The 20,807-nt window shown below is 47.7% G+C and overlaps 4 protein-coding genes across 5 annotated transcripts in view; 2 read left to right on the forward strand and 2 right to left on the reverse strand.

Annotated features, from left to right (window-relative positions):
• Positions 1-4,175, forward strand: part of hectd1 (HECT domain containing 1) — a 28,056-nt gene extending 23,881 nt beyond the window's left edge. For both annotated transcript variants that reach the window (XM_086094560.1, XM_086094561.1), the window contains exons 36-43: positions 22-159; positions 586-1,046; positions 1,541-1,699; positions 2,103-2,181; positions 2,269-2,362; positions 2,538-2,688; positions 2,767-2,911; positions 3,665-4,175. In XM_086094560.1, the coding sequence (XP_085950686.1) occupies positions 22-159; positions 586-1,046; positions 1,541-1,699; positions 2,103-2,181; positions 2,269-2,362; positions 2,538-2,688; positions 2,767-2,911; positions 3,665-3,802 (1,365 nt within the window). In that variant the 3' untranslated portion in view covers positions 3,803-4,175. The remainder of the gene's footprint in view (positions 1-21; positions 160-585; positions 1,047-1,540; positions 1,700-2,102; positions 2,182-2,268; positions 2,363-2,537; positions 2,689-2,766; positions 2,912-3,664) is intronic.
• A 333-nt stretch (positions 4,176-4,508) lies between these two features.
• On the reverse strand, positions 4,509-7,596 carry ap4s1 (adaptor related protein complex 4 subunit sigma 1). Its single transcript, XM_086094570.1, has 6 exons — positions 7,326-7,596; positions 6,856-7,041; positions 5,280-5,366; positions 5,108-5,176; positions 5,018-5,029; positions 4,509-4,941 (listed from the first exon to the last, which is right to left on the reverse strand). Exons 2-6 carry the CDS (start codon positions 6,991-6,993, stop codon positions 4,813-4,815), a joined length of 435 nt encoding a protein of 144 aa, XP_085950696.1. The 5' UTR covers positions 6,994-7,041; positions 7,326-7,596; the 3' UTR covers positions 4,509-4,812.
• Positions 7,597-7,847: 251 nt separating this feature from the next.
• Positions 7,848-15,568, forward strand: strn3 (striatin, calmodulin binding protein 3). Its single transcript, XM_086094569.1, has 16 exons — positions 7,848-8,407; positions 9,874-9,977; positions 10,062-10,135; positions 10,228-10,306; positions 10,379-10,540; positions 10,601-10,736; positions 10,885-11,023; positions 11,105-11,244; positions 11,318-11,496; positions 11,943-11,990; positions 12,057-12,178; positions 13,003-13,170; positions 13,242-13,382; positions 14,173-14,280; positions 14,346-14,432; positions 14,510-15,568. Exons 1-16 carry the CDS (start codon positions 8,066-8,068, stop codon positions 14,677-14,679), a joined length of 2,199 nt encoding a protein of 732 aa, XP_085950695.1. The 5' UTR covers positions 7,848-8,065; the 3' UTR covers positions 14,680-15,568.
• Positions 15,569-16,103: 535 nt separating this feature from the next.
• LOC147162721 (dynein regulatory complex subunit 2-like) lies at positions 16,104-19,901 on the reverse strand. Its single transcript, XM_086095384.1, has 8 exons — positions 19,770-19,901; positions 19,361-19,528; positions 18,880-19,049; positions 17,740-17,890; positions 17,473-17,652; positions 17,184-17,402; positions 17,003-17,113; positions 16,104-16,492 (listed from the first exon to the last, which is right to left on the reverse strand). Exons 1-8 carry the CDS (start codon positions 19,896-19,898, stop codon positions 16,226-16,228), a joined length of 1,395 nt encoding a protein of 464 aa, XP_085951510.1. The 5' UTR covers positions 19,899-19,901; the 3' UTR covers positions 16,104-16,225.
• Positions 19,902-20,807: the final 906 nt, after the last annotated feature.

A 20,807-nucleotide genomic window follows, 5' to 3' on the forward strand; every position in this document is an offset into this window, starting at 1 on the left:
GCGTGTGCGCGCGATGTCCAGGTGGAGTTCCAGGGCGAGGAGGGCACCGGTCTGGGTCCCACCTTGGAGTTCTACGCGCTGGTGGCGGCCGAGTTCCAGACCACCTCCTTGGGAATCTGGCTGTGCGACGACGACTTCCCCGACGACGAGTCCAGACAGGTCGCTAGCTCACTCTCACGCCTCGCGTTCACTTTCACATCTCACTCGCACACGCATGATCTCATTAAGGCGTTCTCTCTCACGCTCACACTCAAGCTCGCTCAATCTTGCACACTCATGCTCTCACACACTGATGCACTCTCTTGCCCTCTCTCGCTATCACACCCATGCTCTCTATCACGCGCACACACATTCATGTGCTCTCTCCCAACACATACTCATGCTCTCTCGAACACTGGTTCGTCCTGTCCAGTCTCATTTGCTCTCACATAAACTAGCTTTCACTCTTGGTGTTTCACACTTTTTGACTATCTCACACACTGTCGCACACCAACTGTTAGCGAATGTCCCCGGCATATATAGACTCTTTGATTTGCGGCCGCGTCAGCCCCACGACGCTAACGCTAAGCTATCTTTGGTCATCAGGTGGACCTGGGCGGCGGCCTGAAGCCGCCGGGCTTCTACGTGCAGCGTTCGTGCGGCCTCTTTCCGGCACCGTTCCCGCAGGACAGGGAGGAGCTGGAGCGCATCAGCAAGCTCTTCCGCTTCTTGGGCGTCTTCCTGGCCAAGTGCATCCAAGACAACCGGCTGGTGGACCTGCCCGTCTCGCGGCCCTTCTTTAAGCTGCTCTGCATGGGCGACATCAAGTCCAACATGAGCAAGCTGCTCTACGCGCCGCAGGGCACCGACCCGGAGCGCCCGCCGCAGCACTTCTCGGACGTGCGCTCCGAGGCGTCTACGGAGGAGAGCCAGGAGACCTTCTCCGTGGGGAGCTTCGACGACGACTCCAAGTCTGAGTTCATCATGGACCCGCCCAAGCCCAAACCGCCCGCCTGGTACCACGGCATCCTCACCTGGGACGACTTCCAGCTGGTCAACCCGCACAGGTGACCAGTTTGTTTGTTTTGGGGCTTTTTAGAGGGGAAAATAACATCAACTATTTTAAGAATGGATTGATCAAATTCTTGTATTTAAAATTGAAATTTGCACTGGAAAACAGTTGTTAGCATTTTTGATGATTGATGACGAACACAACCGGCAACTGAATCCAAATGTGTGCCTTTTTAGCGCTGTCTATTTGAAATAATGTTGTGCTTTTTAATAAAGGGATGAAAATTGCGAGAGAGAAAAAAAATCAAATTCCTTGATTAATTGTAAAAACAATGGAGATGAATCCACTTTTAGCCCCTTTGTAATGAATTGTTGCAGAAAGAAGTGTCGGTGTCCGCACTTGTGCTTCGTCGGCTCTTGTTTGATTTTTTTGTGCCGCCTGAAATGACGGCACGAAATCAACTTGTTTTTCATGTACTTTTGATTAGCGTATGCGGCGGTGTTGCGCAATCGTGTAAGACGACAACTTGCTTCTGTTAACCAATCACAGGGCCAGATTCCTGAAGGAGGTCAAGGAGCTGGCGGTGAAAAGGCGTCAAATCCTGACCAGTAAAGTTTTGTCCGAGGACGAGAAGAACACGCGACTGCAGGATCTGATGCTCCGGAACCCACTGGGCTCCGGACCCCCCATCGGCATCGAAGACCTCGGGTGAGTACGAACCTTTTGCCATTTCTGACCACTTTCAAAACCGTTTTTGTAGTGTTGCTTTACATCCCGTTTCGTATTTGATCGCAATTGAAGAATTTTGAGCTTGTGTTTTTCACGCGTGTTCATTGACTGGTCGTTGCGCTGCTCCTTCTGGTGTTGCGTGTCTTGGCCACCAGGAGGCAGTACACAAAACGTACAAATTTACATGACGGTAAGCTGCATTAATACGACTTGTTCTTCTCAGAGGATAAATAATACATGCCTGGGAGGATTATTGTATTGTCCGTTTTTTGTTTTCAAAACATTTGTTGCTGACATTCAAGCTTGTTTTGTTAGCCCGTCATTGGCGGTTCCCATTGTGTGTTAGCATTAAGCTAGCTGACTATTGTGCCCTAACTCGCAGGTTGAACTTCCAGTTCTGTCCTTCTTCCAAAGTTCACGGCTTCTCCGCCGTGGACCTCAAACCCAACGGCGATGACGAGGTAAAGACGCTGGCTTCCTGGTTTCCGTGGTAACGCTGACCATCACAATAACTGTGCGTGTGTGTGTGTGTGCGCGCGTGTGTGTAGATGGTGACCATGGAGAATGCTGAGGACTACGTGGAGTTGATGTTTGACTTCTGCATGCACACGGGCATACAGAAACAGATGGAGGCCTTCAGAGGTACACACACTTTTTGAACTACCTCCTCGCACTATTAATTTTGAGCTACAGATGATCCTTAAGATGACAGCGGATGGTTACGTTAAAGGTAGCACAGGTTCAAAATGTTTGTTCATGTCAACAAATGTTGCGTCATGAGTTAGTTATTTGCTGGTGTTGTGGTTTGTTCCATCAGAGGGCTTCAACTGCGTCTTCCCCATGGAGAAGTTGAGCTCGTTCAGCCACAAAGAAGTTCAGATGATCCTGTGCGGCAACCAATCGCCTTCGTGGACTTCTGATGACATCATCAACTACACTGAGCCAAAGCTGGGCTACACCAGAGACAGGTCGGGCCCACTCCCATCAACTTCCCCTCCCTCGCTCATTTCTGGGCTCCGGTTGTGACGCTTTTGTGCGGCCTTCAGCGCGGGCTTCCTGCGCTTCGTGCGAGTCCTGTGCGGGATGTCGTCAGACGAGAGGAAAGCCTTCCTGCAGTTCACCACCGGCTGCTCCACGCTGCCCCCCGGAGGCCTGGCCAACCTGCACCCCCGCCTCACCATCGTCAGGAAGGTAAGGAAAACAAATGCGGGGGCGTGGGTGCCGGGAACTCGACGTGGGCGTGACCCTCAGGTCAAGGTTATTTTAGTTGACAAAAGTGAACGAAAAAATGAACATTCAAAACGATGTTGTTGACGAAATAAAATACATAACAAAATGCTTTAAAGAAAAAAAGAAAGTAAGAAACCTAACTCAAACTACATTTTATGTTTTCGTTTTAGTCTTTGGCAAGTCATTTAATGCATGAGCCTTTAGGGATGATTTAAGTAGATTTGTTTAACTGAAATAAGGACGTTTGAAAGTGACGTCAGCTCGCAGCTGCCAATAGAAAAGCCTCCAGATGGCGAAGGTAGGTAAGAAAATAGTTTCTTTGTTCCTTTGACCACGGTGTTTAATAAATATTGCACACAAGCAGAGGTGGCAAATCCGGGTCCAGAAAGTGAAAACCTGCCACAGTTTGGCTTTAACCTCAGGTGCTAGCTAGCTAGCTAGCTCCCATGGTGCTTGTTTAGCTGTGACAGGGTTTTTTACGTTCTGGACCTGGACCTGCCACCTTTTGCACACAAGTAATACACATTAAAAAACAAAAACAAACCGAAAACCAATACTGAAAATAAAGCTTTTTTTTTTTTTCTTTTTAATAACTAAAACTAACAAAACAACCCTGAAAAGTAATTACAACTAAATGTAAAAAACCAAAAAAAAAAAAAAAGAAGCTAACAAAAATGAAAATTCTAAAACTATAATGACCCCGCCCGCCCTCAGGTGGACGCGACCGACTCCAGCTACCCGTCGGTCAACACGTGCGTCCACTACCTGAAGCTTCCCGAGTACTCGTCCGAGGACATCATGAGGGAACGTCTGCTGGCCGCCACCATGGAGAAGGGCTTCCACCTCAACTGAAGACCCGCATGACCCCATCACCCCCACTAGGGGGCGCCGTTTTCCCACGGTCGTCCCCGCCTTCCCACTGTGTGTGTGTATGCGCGTCTTGTCCTGCGACCACTTTTTGGTTTCTTGGCTTTTTGTTTTTAGCGTTTTATTGCTTTGTGCGTGCGTGCGTGGTTCTTCCCTGAGACACAAACACTGGTTGTCCGTTCTTTCATTTGTTTGTTCGTTCATGTGCGAGGGGAAACGGAAAAAAAAATCCTGTATTTTCTTTGTATATTATAAACATTTATTTAACTCAAGTTGCAGTTTGAGCTAAACAGATATTTTCAAAAATGTGTTTGCTCTGAAAAGAAAAATCATTAAAATGTTTGCAAAGTAACAAGAAGCTTCATTGGTCCTCTTCTGAATTGTTTTTATGTCTTTTACATTGAAAGACTTTAAAATGAGCTTGACCTGACAATTGAATTGTCAAGAATGGAGCGCTCCTTCCTTTGAAACTCAAGTGGAGGATGTGGCCATTGCGGCGAAGGTGCGCTCCATTTGCTTACGCAGACATCCAAGCTGTTCTTGGAAATGACCAACAAAACCAAACGATTGATACTTTTATGCGCATTATACCTACTTTAGGTCCACAAATGACCTCCATTGAAAAACAACCATAACATTTTTACAAACTAAATCATGTACACATGGCATTAAAAAAAAAAAAGAATGAGAATACATCAGCCATTGTAATTTATTAAATACACTTAAAAAAAAGAAAGAAAGATGTTTAACAGAAAAATGTGTGAAAATGATCTCGTCTCGTCTCCAAATGCTTGCAAGTTTAGCACAGAATGTGAAATGTTTGTCATCTGAATAAGTTAATTGTGCCTTTTGCTTCCCATTTGTCAATATATGACATTGGCATAGATGGAACAACTAAAGAATGAAACATTTGCAAAGCAACGATAGGAAAACGCAACGCGCGGATGTTGACGTGCGTACGATGAGGGAGAAAAACAAAAGCGTCTTCTTTTGCGTCAGCCGTCGGCCATCTTGTCCAGGGCGTTAAGTGGCGCCAGAATGTTGCTCTTGTTGGTCTCCACAATGCGCCCGTTCTGGATCATCTCGTCCAGGATGATGTGAACCCGGTCCAGGTTGAACATGATCTGCCACGCCAGACAATCAAGGAACACCAAAAGATTTTTTTTTGCACGTTTTTGTGCCACTGACGAGAAAGGATACATCCAGTTCACTCTGTTTAGGGGACACAAAAACAGTTTGTGGGAAACAAGAGCGCCACCTTCAGGTATGATGTCATCTTTTGCAACTCACCACGCGGTTGAAGTATTTGTCAAGAACCTCCACAAAGTTCTGGACCAGCTCGTAGATGGACAGCTCGTTCTGCGGGAGGTGGGAAAAAAGTCATCAGTCCTCGTGCTAAGCTAGGCTAACACGTGTGAGAACGAGTCAATGGTGGCAACGCGTGAAGTTGAAGGTGACCCACCTCGTCATCGGTGACGCCCACGGCGATGTAGAGGGCGGCATACTGGCGGAAAACCACTTTCAAGTCTTTGTACTCCACAAAGGAACACTGAGAAAGACGGCCGTGTTCAAACATTCACAACTTTGTTTTATTCTGCCGCCTCTTTGTTTTGGTTGTAATTCCACAGTTGACCACTAGATGGCACCACCATTTTTTGGGGGGCACTAAATTTCAAGTAGCCATGGATACGGAGTGCAGTTCGAGGCGTACCGCCACGTCGGGTGGACTTAAACGTTTGACTCCGCCCACACGGATTTTTCAAAATGGTTTAAACCATTGTTTTCCCAATAATTTGCAGATTCAATGATGCGCAGTCTTATGACATAAATTATTATTTTTAAACATATTATGGGACATAGAAAATTACAAACACTCAAGCCTGAGTCAGCCGGGGCGGAGCTAACTAAACGGTTTGAGGAAGAGGCCAAAGTGCAGTACTACATGTCCCCAGCAGATAGCGCATCCCTGGACAGTTGAGGTTCGTATTAGGGTTTCGCTCCGTTTTTAATGTTTGTTGATCAATAAAGTGTTCAAAACAGACTGTAATCATTCTGCGGTTGGGTTCGGTTTAACAACAAAGAAAGAAAGAAGGCGCTTGGAGGTCAAAAATCCGTGTGGGCAAAGTCAAGCGTTTAAGGTCCACCCGACGTTGAGGCACGCCTCCAACTGCGCTCTGCATCCAGAAGTTACTGCTAAATTTGGAATAAGAGCAAAAACAGGAAGTATTTTGGCCTAGTTTTTGCTTAAACCTTACACCGGTCAACAGCAATTTTCATCTGAGATGGCTTTACGTGTCTTTTGAAAACACTGCTTTCAAAAATGTCGACTTTCTTTGGGATGGATGTCATTTATAGCAATGACATTGAAGAACACACCAGAACTAACACGAAATAATGAAAGACAGCAAGCCCCTTCAACACTTAAGACTCTGCTTTGTAAAAATAACACATTTGTGTAAAAAAAGATATAAACATAGGAGGCTCCTGTCTCACACCAGCGATATAATGAAAACCTGATGTGATCGAGAGAGAGAAATTGAGGACGGATTTGGAATCGGCGCAAAAAATAATCATCTAGAAAAGTTTACTACTAAAAAAATGTAATTTTTGAGAAGTGTTAATGAATGCCAAATCCTATTCAATCCATCTTTTTACCTCTTAAAAATCTGTCTTTTTTTAAAGATGCGTATTTAAACGAGCAACTTCAGATTTGCCTCGGGAAAAACAAAAAATGCAAGACGCCACTGACATGCTAAAACTGTGAGCATCAAACACTAAAGGTGCCGCAACACATGTAGACAGACACGTTAACACTAATCCCAGGCTTCTATTCTTCAGCCTTTGCAAGAATGCAGAGCATCTTACGGACTCACAGCAGTTTCGCTGCAGTTAAGCAGTGATTTAGCATCAGCTGTCTGCAGGACAGGACTTGATTGTGGACAAGAAGTGAATTGGTGTCACCTGACTATAGCATCTATTGAAGGTGATTTGGCGTCAACTGACTGCACATGGTGGACAGGAAGTGTTGTGAGGGTCACCTGATCTCTGTTGCGGCTCAGGCAGGCGCGGACGACGTTGGCCTCCAGCGCCGTCCGGCCACTCGTGTTGACGGGCTGGTAGTACCGCCACAGTCGGGTCTGACCCTGGCGGTTCACCATCAGGACGAAGGTGATCATGCTTCACGTTGACTGGCTGACGCCTTCTGACATTTACCGTAACGTCACCTGACGACATCAAACCGGAAGTGACGTTGTGAGAGTTTTGGGTGAAGGTTTTTCTTAAATTATTATTTTTTTTATACACGACACCCTTCAAAATCATTAAGTTCTACTTTTGCAAATATTACTCGAGCTTAAAAAGAGTTTCAATAAAAAGCATCAGGTGAGACGGACAATGACGTGATAAAACGATTGCGTCCCTTTTTTTTCAGTGCAATGCATAACTAATAATCATTAATAGTATTTAATAACACTTTCGTCAGTTAATTCCACCAATAATGTCAACTTACGGTGAGTTGCTATCTTAGCAGCTGCATAAGCTTCGTCAACTTGGTCCCAAAACGGCTTTCTTCGAGTTCCTTTTGTGGTGTTCTAAAATAAAGACATTCGATAGTTTGTACTAAGTATCAGGATCAATTATAGAGTAAATGACTCCGTTAAAATGTTGAATATTTTGGTAACACAACACGGCGAAGCTTCAGAGCATGCAAAGCTAAATCTCATTACGGTACGTTCAGGGTATCAAAATGGTAGTAAATCTTCGTGTTCATCGTCGTACGGTGAGCTCGCTCTCACCCCAATAATAATTAACAAACGTGAAAGATCTAAACAAAAGGGACAACATTAACAATACACAATAATCTGCAGGGAAAATAGTAACAGTTAAAATGTAATTAAAACAAAAATAAGCAGACAAACGGACAATTTCAGTATTCTTGTTGAAGGTGGTAGACACTGTGATGTCTGATTTTTCCTCATGTCACAGAACGCAGCTCGGCGGCCGCGGAGGTCCGTTCCGTTCCCAGCATGCACCGCGGTTGGCTCCTCTCTGCTGTGAGATCGCTCAGTAATGGCGGCCGGTTAGCTCCGCTCCGTCAGCAGCTCCGTCAGCAGCCGCACTCGCCGAACCAAACCAAACCACAGTCCTCCGGGGGGCCAGCGAGCTGAGCCGGGGTGGACTCAAGGGATCTACTCGGATACGCAGCGGGGACTTTCCTTCTCTTGGTGGACACTTTCCAACAAGTCCGACATGGAAGAGCACCCCGGCGGCGGAGGAGCCGCCGCCGCCGCCGGACCTCCGCCGCCCCAGCAGCAGCAACAGCAGCAGCAGCAGCAGCAGCAGCAGCAGCAGCAGCAGCAGCAGCAGCAGCAGCAGCAGCAGCAGCAGCAGCAGCAGCAGGGGGGGACCGGAGGAGCTCACCCGGTAATCGGCGGCGGAGGAGGGATGGTGTTGGGGCCGCAGCAGACCGACGACTTGCCGCGGCCCCAGCAGCAGTACACCATCCCAGGTATCCTGCACTACATCCAGCACGAGTGGGCCCGCTTCGAGATGGAGCGGGCACACTGGGAGGTGGAGCGGGCCGAGCTGCAGGTGAGCCTCGCTGGGACGGACGGACGGACGGCCGGTAGACGCGACCACTGGTCGGCCGGGTCGCCGTTGACGTCCACTCAAGGGAGGTCATGTCAACATCATGAACTAATAATAGCAGTGACAGCACTCTTACTAATGTGACAACTCTCACAAAGTAGGCCGACCATTTAATTAGCATTTGTAAATACACAGAAAACATTAGGATGTCTTCTAAATCAATTGGACGTTTGCTATTTATTGTATATATAAAGCAGTCGGGTGACGGGCAGGTCGTGAATAACAAGTGTCGACTTGAACCGAACGGCACCATGTAAAAACAACAACTGTACACATCCACGTTTAATATCACACTGCGACCATCAATTGAAATTAAAAAGATTTTCGACCATTTTCTTAATTGGCTTGAGGGCTGAACCCAAGCTAAATTGCTACACGCTGGGTTACCGTTATCTTAAGCGCTCCGCCGGAGATTAGCCGTGTTAGCTTTTAGCTTGACGTCACGTCCCAACACTCATCACAAAATGTGTCAAATAATTCAACTTGTGACGTCTCGGCGTCGTCGCCGCGGACCAAAGTTTGATTTCTTAACAATGAGGCGCGATATTGTGGCGGAATGTCCGCGAATGTGTACATGCGAAACCGTTTTGGTTCGTCACGCTAGCTCGGAGCTAGCCTAGCCTAGCCTAGCCTAGCCGCTAACCGAGCACCAGCTGGGCCTGTATGACATGCATAGCGTCACTACACACGTTCTTATTATGAATTATGAATGGAGGTTTCAAATGTTACTTTCATAGAAGCCAATTGTTACGTTTTGGATTCAGGGATGCGTTGATAATATCGTTTTAAAAAAACAAAACAACGTAAGGGCTGCCTTCATAATAAATTCTTGATTTATTCTTTTAGGGGACTAGGGACTAAAGTTTCCTAAAATTCCTTATATTTTGAGGATGGAATGATGGAACAATTGATTGATTAATTCATCATTTTCACCTCCCCAATCCCTATATGATTTTTAAATAGTCTAGTCTAGCATTAAATAATCGATTAATCGAATTACAGCTAATACCGCTAACGGAGTCAACTAACAGCCCGTGTTGGGAATAATTGACAAATTCAGTGCACTTCAACATATTTATATATTGGACTGTGCAGTTGAGTCGTGAGCTCAAACGATTAATGGAGGAACCTATCCGAAGAGCGCGCCGAGTGGGTGGAACCGCCACGTGAAAAATGGTCTCGTTAATTGGACAGCGGGGACACGTGCGACAGCGGCAGCATGGCGCTCGCACCATGTGGCTGTTTTCCCCGTCGCCGCGGCAACCGGCACACTTCTGCTTTGCCTCTCGATCCACCTGTTGCTATGGGCGCCCGTGTGTGTGTGTGTGTGTGTGTTTATAAATAACCGCCATTAGTGTCGTCTTTCAGGAGCAGCTGCTGTCACACTGATGTGTGTGTGTTTGTTTCAGGCGAGGATAGCGTTCCTCCAGGGTGAGAGGAAAGGTCAGGAGAACTTGAAGAATGACCTGGTCAGAAGAATCAAGATGTTGGAGTACGCTCTCAAGCAAGAGAGGTGTGTGCGTGCCAGCGCGTCATTAGCCTGGTTAGCATTGCAGCAGGGTGTAAGTGTGTGTGCGTGTGTGTTGGCGTTCCGCAGGGCCAAGTATCACAAGTTGAAATACGGAACCGAGTTGAATCAAGGCGACTTGAAGATGCCCAGCTTTGAGTCAGGTGACGTCACTCTGCCCCGCCCCCTCGCTTTCTGGTTGCCGTGGTTACGTTGCCTCGCCTCCCAATGTAAACTGTGCGTGCGTGCATTCCAGACGCCAAAGACTCTGAAGTGTCGGCGCTTCCCGCCAACAGCCAGCTGACGTGGAAACAAGGAAGGCAGCTCCTGAGACAGTACGATGACGTCTTTGGTGACATCGTCAGTTGGCCGCGGCAGGCGCTTAACGCGCGTGTGCGTGTGCCTAGGTACCTCCAGGAAGTGGGCTACACGGACACCATCTTGGACGTGCGCACGCAGCGGGTCCGCTCGCTGCTGGGCTTGTCCGCGTCGGATCACAACGGCTCGGTGGAGAAGAAGAACCTGCAGCAGCTCATCAACGGCAACGACGCCTGCAAGGATGCCAAACGGTAACCGTGGCAACGCCGCCGCCGCCACGAGAGGCGCTTCATGTGTGTGCGTGCGTGCAGGAGTCCGGCTGACGTCCTGGAGACGTTCAACTTCCTAGAAAACGCCGACGACAGCGACGAAGATGACGATGACGATGGCGAGCTGATGGATGACATTAGCGATGACATCAAACATCACCGAAAACACAAAAACAAGGTTGACCGCTCTTCATCCTCTTCATCTTCATCCTCCTTCTCCTCTCTTCATCATCCTCTTCCCCATCTTCATCGTTCCTCCTGTTGACCTTCTCCTCTTCCTCTTGTCCATCTTGTTGATTGTGTCGCACCCGGCCGATGGTGGCCAGGTGGGCAACGAGGGCCTGGCGTCGGAGGAGGACGACGCCGACACGGAGGAGGCGCTGAAGGAGTTTGACTTCCTGGTGACGGCGGAGGACGGCGAAGGCGCCGGCGAGGCTCGCAGCTCCGGCGACGGGACCGAGTGGGGTGAGCTCAGCGGGCGTCTCCCCCCCTCCATCAATAGGCCGCCGGCGCTAACGGCAGCCCGCTCTCTCTCGTCTTGCGTAGCCGAGCCGCTGCCGTTCGCGCCCGGCGGGGGGAAGAACTTCCTGATGGGCGGAGCCGACCACGTCCTCGAGAGCATGCTAGGATTGGGCGATCTGGCCGACCTCACCGTCACCAACGACGACGTGGACTTCAGTTACGACGTGAGTAGCGAGTAACAAAGTGCAAATACATATCGCGCCGCCGCCCGGCTGACGGACTCCTCCCCCCGCACAGCTGGCGTCCAATCAGGAGTCGTCATTCCGGAAGACGTGGAACCCCAAGTACACGCTGCGCAGCCACTTTGACGGCGTGCGGGCGCTCGCCTTCCACCCGGTGGAGCCGTGCCTGCTCACCGTGTCCGAGGACCACACGCTCAAGATGTGGAATCTCACCAAGACCGTCGCCGCCAAAAAGTACCGGCGGGCGCCAAACGACATTTCAGCAGCCATCTTCCTGTCAAACGTCTGCGGACGTCACGGGAAGCCCAAAAAATGTCACTTTCCGATTGACGTGACGATCCGACGTTTGACGGAATCAAATTCACTTTCAGGGCGTCGTTTGTTTTGCTTGACTCGAAACGTAACATCAAACATCAAGTCGCGGCATGATCGTGCGTTAGGGTTAACCCAAGTCATTTGAAACCCCAGCGCCATTTTGAAATTCTATTTTAAAACCCTGACCCAAGTTTACGACACTAATTGGAGTTTGATTCCACGAAACATGATTTCATGTTTTCTGACATATTTCGAGCATCTTTTTGTGACAAAATCAATCAAATGTTGCATTTGACATCCAACATACGCACGGCAGAACATCCCGATGGGTTGTGGCGTGTCATGGGACTTTGTTTTGTTTGCAGAAGTGCCTCGTTGGACGTGGAGCCGGTCTACACGTTCCGAGCTCACGTGTACGTATGGCGCCGGGTGCGCGTGGCCGCCACTTTCCTGCCTAAACGTGCCGTGTGTCCCTCTAGCGGCCCCGTGCTGTCGCTGGCCGTCACGTCCGGCGGCGAGCAGTGCTTCAGCGGCGGCGTGGACGCCACCATCCAGTGGTGGAACGTTCCCAGCTCCAACGTGGACCCCTACGACACCTATGGTACGCGTGCGTGCGCAAGCGAGTGCGCTTCTGCCGCCACTCAAATTTGACGGAATTCAAATCTTCCTTTTCAATTCAAACCTTTTTTAACCTAATATCGAATAATAAAACCATGAATCAATTATTTAAATATCTCTTTTTTTCCTCATAATAATTTTTTTCTTCTTGACTGTTTTCTTGAAATGTACTGGTAACGTGAATTTGAAAGTATTTCCTTACATTTATGGAAGACGTGAATCGAAATCGAATCGACCGAGCAAATAAGAATCGATACCCAGCCCTACTGAGAAGTAGACCGATTATCATCCAGGTGGATTATCGGCATTGGTCGACATGCCAAATATCGGCCCTTTTTAAAAATTTCACAACCAATTTCAAACTTTTCTTTTTCATTGAAATGTAAGCAAAGATCAAATAAGGGAAAAATAAGGTTTAACATTTTCAGTTAAAAAGTCATGAAATGGATTTAGCTTAAAAAAAAAAGGCATGAAATTGCCAGCCATCGAAAATGAAAATACAATTGATGTAAACAATAGAATTGCTCTCAAATTGAAATAAAAAATGTACTGTTCCTGTCACCCATGTCCAAGATGAAACACTAATGCCACCTGGTGGCAGAAAATGACCCCAACGCAAATCTAGTACTCAACGTTTCACACTCTTTTCAGTGCTATAACGATTGCCTCAGTTGGCAAGGCTGTTGTTTCTTTTCATTTTTACAACATCAGTTAACTTGTAAACATCTCGTTTTCCTTCAGTATTACCAATTTAAAAAAGTATATATATATTTGGTTTTCAATGTGAGCATGTTTTGTGGTCGTCAGACGGCAGCACGCTGGCCGGGACGTGGACGGGGCACACGGACGCCGTGTGGGCTTTGGCCTACAGCGGCATCAAGGACCGCCTCCTGTCCTGCTCGGCCGACGGGACGGTCAAGCTGTGGAACCCTCGCGAGGAGGAGCCCTGCATCAGCACTTTCAGCGCCGCCGCAGGTCGGTCAGCCGCGCACGCCGCCAAATAACCCCCCACCCCCGCACGCCATCACGGATTTGTGTGCGCGTAGAGCACGGCATCCCCACGTCGGTGGACTTCAACGGCTGCGACCCCGCCCACATGGCGGCGGCGTTCGACAGCGGCGACGTGGCGCTCTACGACCTGGAGACGTCGCAGAGGACGCTGGTGCTGAAGGGCCAGAGCCAAACAAGTACGCCGCCCGCGCCAAACGCCATTTGTCACATCAGCACGCCGCTTTGTCTCACGGAAAATCAAAATGGCGTCCTTCATCTTCCAATAGCAATTGCCCCAAATGTGTTCCTGTCACCTATGTTCGGCATGAAACACTAATGCCACCTAGTTATCAATCGCTTCCTATAAAATCACGTCAATCAACTGAAACATGAAACCACATTTGGATTTCGGAACCACGTCGGTCCAAATATGACAAATATTTGTGATTTTAATAAGACTTCTTGTTAATGGGAAAATTATCACGAATATTCAAACAAAGTTTTTTGTAGAAAGCAAAAAAAAAATTCAATGTAAAAACATTAAGACAAATCAATTTCTTTAAAACACTAATTACTTTTGGATGTAGCAAAATTGATTACATTTGTTATTTTAAAATTTAAGAAAGGTGCAAATGTTTAATGTAAGCAAGTCAAAAGTTACGATTATGCTGATTTTGTAATCATTTAAATTGTAATTGAATAGCTATAATTTATGATTAATTGTGAGATTAATTATTCATTTTTTATGTCATTATTAATTAATTATGATTAATATGACTGACAGCCCTTTTATTGTCCATTTAGAACAAATATAACATGCAATTAATTTACGATTAATTTAAATAAACAGTACAAGTGGGCGTTAAATTAGTTTTAAGTTGCATTTAAAAAGTTTTTTTTTACGTCCTTCAAAATGCTGATCAAATTGAATGATTTGAAATGAATCATCATTGATGATGTGACGCAAGCCGTTGTTGTGGCGCGCAGGCCGTCCCGGCGGCCATCACATCTACAAGGTGGTGAGCCATCCCACGCTGGCTGTCACCGTCACGGCGCACGAGGACAGAAACATCAAGTTCTTCGACAACAAGTCAGGTAAGCAACTCTCGTCTCTCTCGTCTCGCGTCTCGTGTCAGGCAATCCAATCCACCTGTTTGCAGGTAAGGTGATCCACGCCATGGTGGCCCACCTGGACGCCGTCACCAGCCTGGCGGTGGATCCCAACGGGATCTACTTGATGTCAGGAAGTAAGTGCGGCCGTCGCTCTCTTTCAAAGTGGGCGTGGCTTGATGTGACTTGACGGCTGCCGTTGCCACGGTTACAGGTCACGACTGCTCGCTGCGCTTGTGGAATCTGGACTTCAAGACGTGCGTGCAGGAGATCACGGCGCACCGCAAGAAGAGCGACGAGGCCATCTATGACGTGACCTTTCACCCCTCCAAGGCCTACATCGCCTCGGCCGGAGCAGACGCCCTCGCCAGGGTTTACGTGTAGGGCGGCCGCAGGGGTGTCCGCGCCAAATGGCCGCCGCCACGGGCGGCTGAGCGATGACATCATCGGTCCGCATGACTCTAAAGCCCCTCCCCCCGCCTCCCCCATCTCGCCAATCGGCCGTTTGTCGTCCAATCCTGACGCTAACGTCGCAGGTGGTCTTCGGGCTCAGGCGGCGAGAGGTTTCTTTACCAAAGCTTCCGGAACACGTCAACAAAAAACAAAAATGTCCATTTGAGACGGGCGATCAGACCAGATTGATCCTGATTGGTCGGGACGGGACTGCAGCCGACCAATGGGAAGTCGCTGACGGTTTTTGACGTCTGTGCGATGACGTCACTCAAACGATCGATCCTGACTCGGGACCGTGGTCATGGGATCCCACCTCAGCAGCAGCCGGCCAATCAGAAGTCTCCGTTCAGTCAGCGCTGTCACAAGTGGAGGCGCGGCTTTCTTTTTCCCCATCTACTTCCTGTTCCTGACTTGATGACATCATGAGGAGGAGGAGTCTCACCTGTCAGTCAAAGTCAAGGAAATAACTGCCAACTCATCGAGATTTTTTATTTATTTTATTTGTATTTTCCCCAAATTGGCTGACAACGTAGCATGGGCTCTGGGGGGGGGGGCACGCCATGTCGTTCACTGCCACCATTCTCACGGTTTCTCACCAAGGCTTTGATGTCCTTATAAGGAAGTAAAGACTCCAGGGTCACGTCCAATCAGAAGCCTCTTGGAGCCCGCGCTGCCTCCTGATTGGCTTGTTTGTTTGTTTTTTTAACTTAAAGGATCGATGGTGTGGTGAGCAGCTGATGTAGACCACGTGCCGTGTTACTACTTCCTGTTGGTGTCCTGCATGATTACCACAATAAAAGTATTTTTTCTAGTCTTCCAACTGGCTTCATTCTGTCCTCAGTGTGCGTGTGTTTGTGTCTGGACACAAATTGACACATAGCGAACTTTCGTGAAGAGAAAAGAGGCTGGAGTAAAGTTTGTTTTGTTTTTTTTACTGTTTAATCCTTTTTCCTTCTGTACGACTGAAATGACACAAACCTTACATGACTCAAATAATACATGCATACACATCAATGATGACAAACAATGCAAGCAAACAATTTGTCATCAATATTTACGAAAAACGTGAAACGTTTATGTGGTAAATGTTATGTCATATTTCTAAATGGAGTTCTCTGACTTTATTTGTAATCAAGAACTTAAAAGGAACAAGCCACGCTATACGCCAACTGATATTCCTAAATATTCATTTATATAAAGTATATTGCTACTCACTAGTTGATCATTTTGGTTATTAGAACCCTTCATGAACTCTTATTCGTCCACTTGGGCTGAAATTGATCACAGAATGAAATTCTTCAAACTTGAGAGGAAATGTCTTTTCCCCAAGTGTCCTTTTTTTTTTCTTCTTTTTTTGCGCTCACTCACAAAAACACGCGCACGTACCAACATAGTCTCCAAGGCGGGGAAGCGAACCCGCGCCCACCTGCATCGTAAGGCGCGTGACGGTACCACTCCTCCCAAGTGTCCTCCCTAGTTAGGTCAACGAGTTTCTGATGACGTCGTTGTCCTCGATGACGTTGTGGTGCAACGGTCCGAGACCGCGGACATCGGCGGAGGGCGCGGTCTTGACGGTGAGGAGGGCGGGGCCTCCCGCCAGCGTCATGCCGTCCAGGCGGCGGCGCAGCGCAAGCCTGAGCTGCTGGTTGTCCCGACGTAGCTCGTACCCGCGTTTGGCCAGTGTGTCTTCCCGCAACAGCGCACAGTTGAGGCGGCGAGTCAGCACATCAACTTCCGGAAACGTCTGCGGACGCAAATACATTAAAAAAAGAAAAGTTTTTAATCCACATTTGAATTGATGGACGTCAAAAAAACAACAACTTTGAAATCCTAACTCTAGTTTAATACCCTCATTTGAAATTGTAGTTTAAAGCTATACTTATAAACTCCAACTGGAGACTAAAACCCTCAATTGAAACAGCAACTCTAATTTAAAATAATATTTTGACGCTGGTTTGAAACCCCACCTCGAGTCCAAAACCCTCGTTTCGAACCCTAATCCAAGTTGCCTACTTTGAAACTATAGCCCAAGTTTAAAACGCAAATGTTTAAAATCTTACTTTCGACATTCAGCCAAACTGAAATCCCAAACTCGAACCCCCGAAAATCTGAAATAAATCTCAGTTTTCCATGAAAAATGCCGCTCAAACCTTTTTTTTTTTTTTTAATATTGGAATTTTTTTTTTTTAAACGTCCATCTTTTATGCAATGTTGCACGTTATTTCATTTTACGTACTCATGGCTGAACTCTGACCTTGCTCGGTGGCGTTGCTCCCAGCCGCTCGTGGTCGCCACCGCGCGGCCAACAATTCGCCGCTTGTCGTATCTTGGCGCACAAAGCGGCAGCGTGCAGAACGTTCTCACCCTGCGGACAAAACGTCGGTCAGCGTTGCGGCCTCCCTTTCCGTTGATAAAGGTGACCGGACTCCACCCACCTTGGCAAGGACCGCCCTCAGCTGGTGTGCGGTGGCGTCCGTCCGGAGCGCCAGGACGGCCAACCGTTGCCTGCACACCTGGCGAGCTTCGCCCAGGTCGCCGCGGAGGCGTCGCGTCTTCGCCGCCACGTCGCCGCTCGCCACCGTCAACGCTTCCGCTTCTGACGCTGTTTCCATCCGGAACGCGCTCAGCTTGGCGCGCAGGTCAATGACGGCGGCCTGGAGACAAGACGGCGGCTTGCAGTGGGTCACGTGACTTGCGTGTTTCAAAATAACGGCCAACTGTCACCTGCAGCCGGCGCACTCTGGTCACGTCCTTGTTGGTGTCGTTTATCAGTCTTTGATTCCTGGACATGAGAAGTTGGGCCGGGCGGCACGCCTGCTCCACTTCCTCTTGCACTTCCACTTCCCGCTTCTGACGCCGTTTTTCCTCCAGCTTCTCCTCGTCTGCGCTGCGCAGCGCCTCCACCTGGAGGGAGGAAGCAACGACAACGTCTGATCAAATTACCGTCCAAAATCAAGCCGACGTTGAGGAAGCGCAAGTGAGCCTTCGTACCCGGTCCCGCTGAGCGATGCGCCGGGCCGCCACGATGTCGCCGTACGCGGTGTGAACTTGCCGCATGACGCCGTCGTGCCGCCGCGACAACACGAACGCCGCGTCCTCCAGATGCTGACGCTGATGCTGGGACTGCGTAGCCATGTTGTTGCTGCAGGTCGCACGTTAGCATGTTAGCACGTTAGCATGTTAGCATAACACAGTCTGGTCGTAGCATCTTTCATTTGAGTTTATTTTTGTTTCCATTTGACTTTTGTGTTCTAAATTCATTTTGTCTGAATTTGTCTTCGTTTTTTTTAACTGGCCGCCCTTTTCACTGAAGCAACCCCCATCGCTCCCAGCTGGTGTACTGGATTTTGACTGATTTTGCAAGGCCCACAGAATATTGTGTTCTACAACTATAAAAAACTGGAACCTACCAAAAGAAAGGTTAGAGATATTTCTATCTGTTTCCATTTTGCAGCAATTAGTATTAGAATATAGCCAAGTTTCATCGTTATTCACAAAACTGTTAAAAACACTGGAAAAATTAGCTTTTTTCAACATGGCCCTGGTGGATCTCTTATACTCTGCTGCCACCTGCTGGCCGTTTTTGTAATAACTACCTTTGCTTCACCCGTTCTCTGCAGTTCAAAGGCGGCATCAAAGCCTTCTGTATGCTTGTATTTGTTTTAGGTGTGTGTGTTTAATATGTAGAATATTTGTTAATGAAACAAAATAAAATAGTTGGGCCTTCTGTCTTGTGTACGGACGTATGTCAATAGCAAAACATTTCAAAAACAATTCTGAAAGCTAACTGCCGAAAATTAAAACAAAGTACATTTTTGCAATAATTATCGTTAGTTTTAGTTTGTTTCATGAAGGTAAGCTGCAGTGTCCTGTTTTCATGCACATGTCGAGCACAAAGCGCAGGCAAACCGCGTGCCTCGATCAAACCCACCAAAATGGCATTCCGACATCCGCGCCACAACTTAGACCTGCTCCAAGCTGCCCTACTTTCTGTCACCAGACGCGCTCGCTGGGGCGTCCGATCGAATGCGCCGTAAAGTGATGACCGCTCCCAACGCCGTGCTGCCCGGCATCCCATCAAAACGACCCCACGAGTCACATGACCACCAGTTTTGGCCGCCGCCCACCGACCTGTCTTCCGCGAAGCCTTGGCCGATGCCTCGCAGGCTTTCCTCCCAGCGGCGTCGCACGAAGGCCACGCGCTCGTCCAGCAAAGTCCGCAGACGCTCGACGTGATGAAGGTGGAGACGACGCATGCGGCGACATTGACGCTCCGCCTCTTCCAGGTCACCTGACAAGCTCTGCCGCACAAAACAGGAAGTGATGTCAGAACCTCAAGTCACACGAGACAAACCGTGAGCGAAGTGACCAAGAAGAAAGAAGATGTGCTAACAAAAAACAAGTTTTACGAAACAAACAGAAAGGAAGTGACACAAAGGAACAGACAGGAAGTCATAAAACAGTTAGAGCGCAAACAAACAGGAAATGACCAATCAGGAAGTGACATATACAAGCCTGTTGGCGTTTCTCCATCGGAAGAAGGTCTTGAACACAACAATTCACAACTTGACATTCTTCATCTTGACAAAGGAACCTCTGATTTGGATTTCACCTTGATGACGTCGTCCACGCCATCCAGCTGTCGCTCAAAGGCGTGCCTCAAGACGATGACGTCATTGCGCAGCTGCTCCGAGCGCGCCTGCCGTAGGATGCCACGCCAGGCCTGGTTGAGTTTGGCCTGATTGACGCGCGAGTTCTGCTCCTCCCGCTGAACTTTGACCTGCGGCCATCGCGGGAACATCAATCGAAAAGACGTCATCGCATGGCCATGACGTCATCATCCTTTTGAACATTATTCTCATGTCATGACGCATTTTCGTGCTCCTGACATGATCATCATCATCGTGGTTATGACGTCATGTCATTTTTTTGCCATCGTCGTTTTCTCATGACATCATCGCAAGGAATAATGAGAATGACGTCATGGCATGAGAATCGTCCTCTTACTGTGTGCAACTCACTGTGAGGAAGAGTGTGAGAAGCTCCTCCCTCTTCTTGTTCACTTCTTCTTGTTGTTTGGCTCGATGACGTCGCAGCGGTAGCTCCTCCTCCGGTGACGCCCCGCCTCCTTTCTTTGCCTTTCTAGGCATCTTCCTCCTTTTCAAAATTCACAAATTGATTTTTATATTCAATTATTCTAACATGAGCAGTTTATTAATGACCACAATAATAAATTAAATACTATCAAATACTCACTTTTGAGACAAGTGTTTAGTAAATGTAGATGAGATAAGTCATGTGATAAGATTGTTATACACTTTAGTCGAAAGTATGTACAGTGTTAGCTGTGATGTGAACTTCAATTACTGGAGAATAAAAAAAAAAGATTAAACAGAAGACATTTGGATTCTGTTTAATCCCCGCCCCCTCTTTTTTTTTTTTTTTTGTACATGTCTCAAGTGTTTGTAATATTTGGAGCCTTTCGTGACAATGCGGTTGTACCTAATCGAGTGGCCGTGTTGTGACGATTGACGGACGCATACAATTGCAGTCAAATGTCAAAAATAATGACAGCATGTCATTTATTTTGTTTAGAATTGTGTGTGGAGAGGAAAAAAGTGCGCGTGTTCGTCATCTTACCTCGCTCACGCACTCCTGCCTGGAAGGTTTGCGTCACGTTTCCATGGCGACCGCTGAGGCGACCGTCCGCCGGCTTCCGGTCCCCACGCCTCAAAAACACACAACTGGCGTTCAAAAGTTGAGGAAGGGCACGAAGGAAAGCAACATTCGAAGTCTTAAGTATAAGTATTCATTTGAATCATTTTACGTCACTTAAAAAATGTCGACGCTGCATTTCTGCTCCATTTAAACAGTTTTCTAGCCAAAAATGAACTACTTGCATTTTTGAACGGTACTCCCTCTATATGACTTTATTCTTATTGTGACATTTAGTGACATATAAGATTTATATATCATCAATTAGACTAGTATATATTGATTATGGATTGATTATTACATATGATATGATTTGACTGATGATCTGATCCGGTTTGTCCACA

The sequence above is a fragment of the Leptonotus elevatus genome, chromosome 14, assembly GCF_054856555.1.
Source record: "Leptonotus elevatus isolate MCC_2025b chromosome 14, RoL_Lele_1.0, whole genome shotgun sequence".
Lineage (NCBI taxonomy): Eukaryota > Metazoa > Chordata > Actinopteri > Syngnathiformes > Syngnathidae > Leptonotus > Leptonotus elevatus.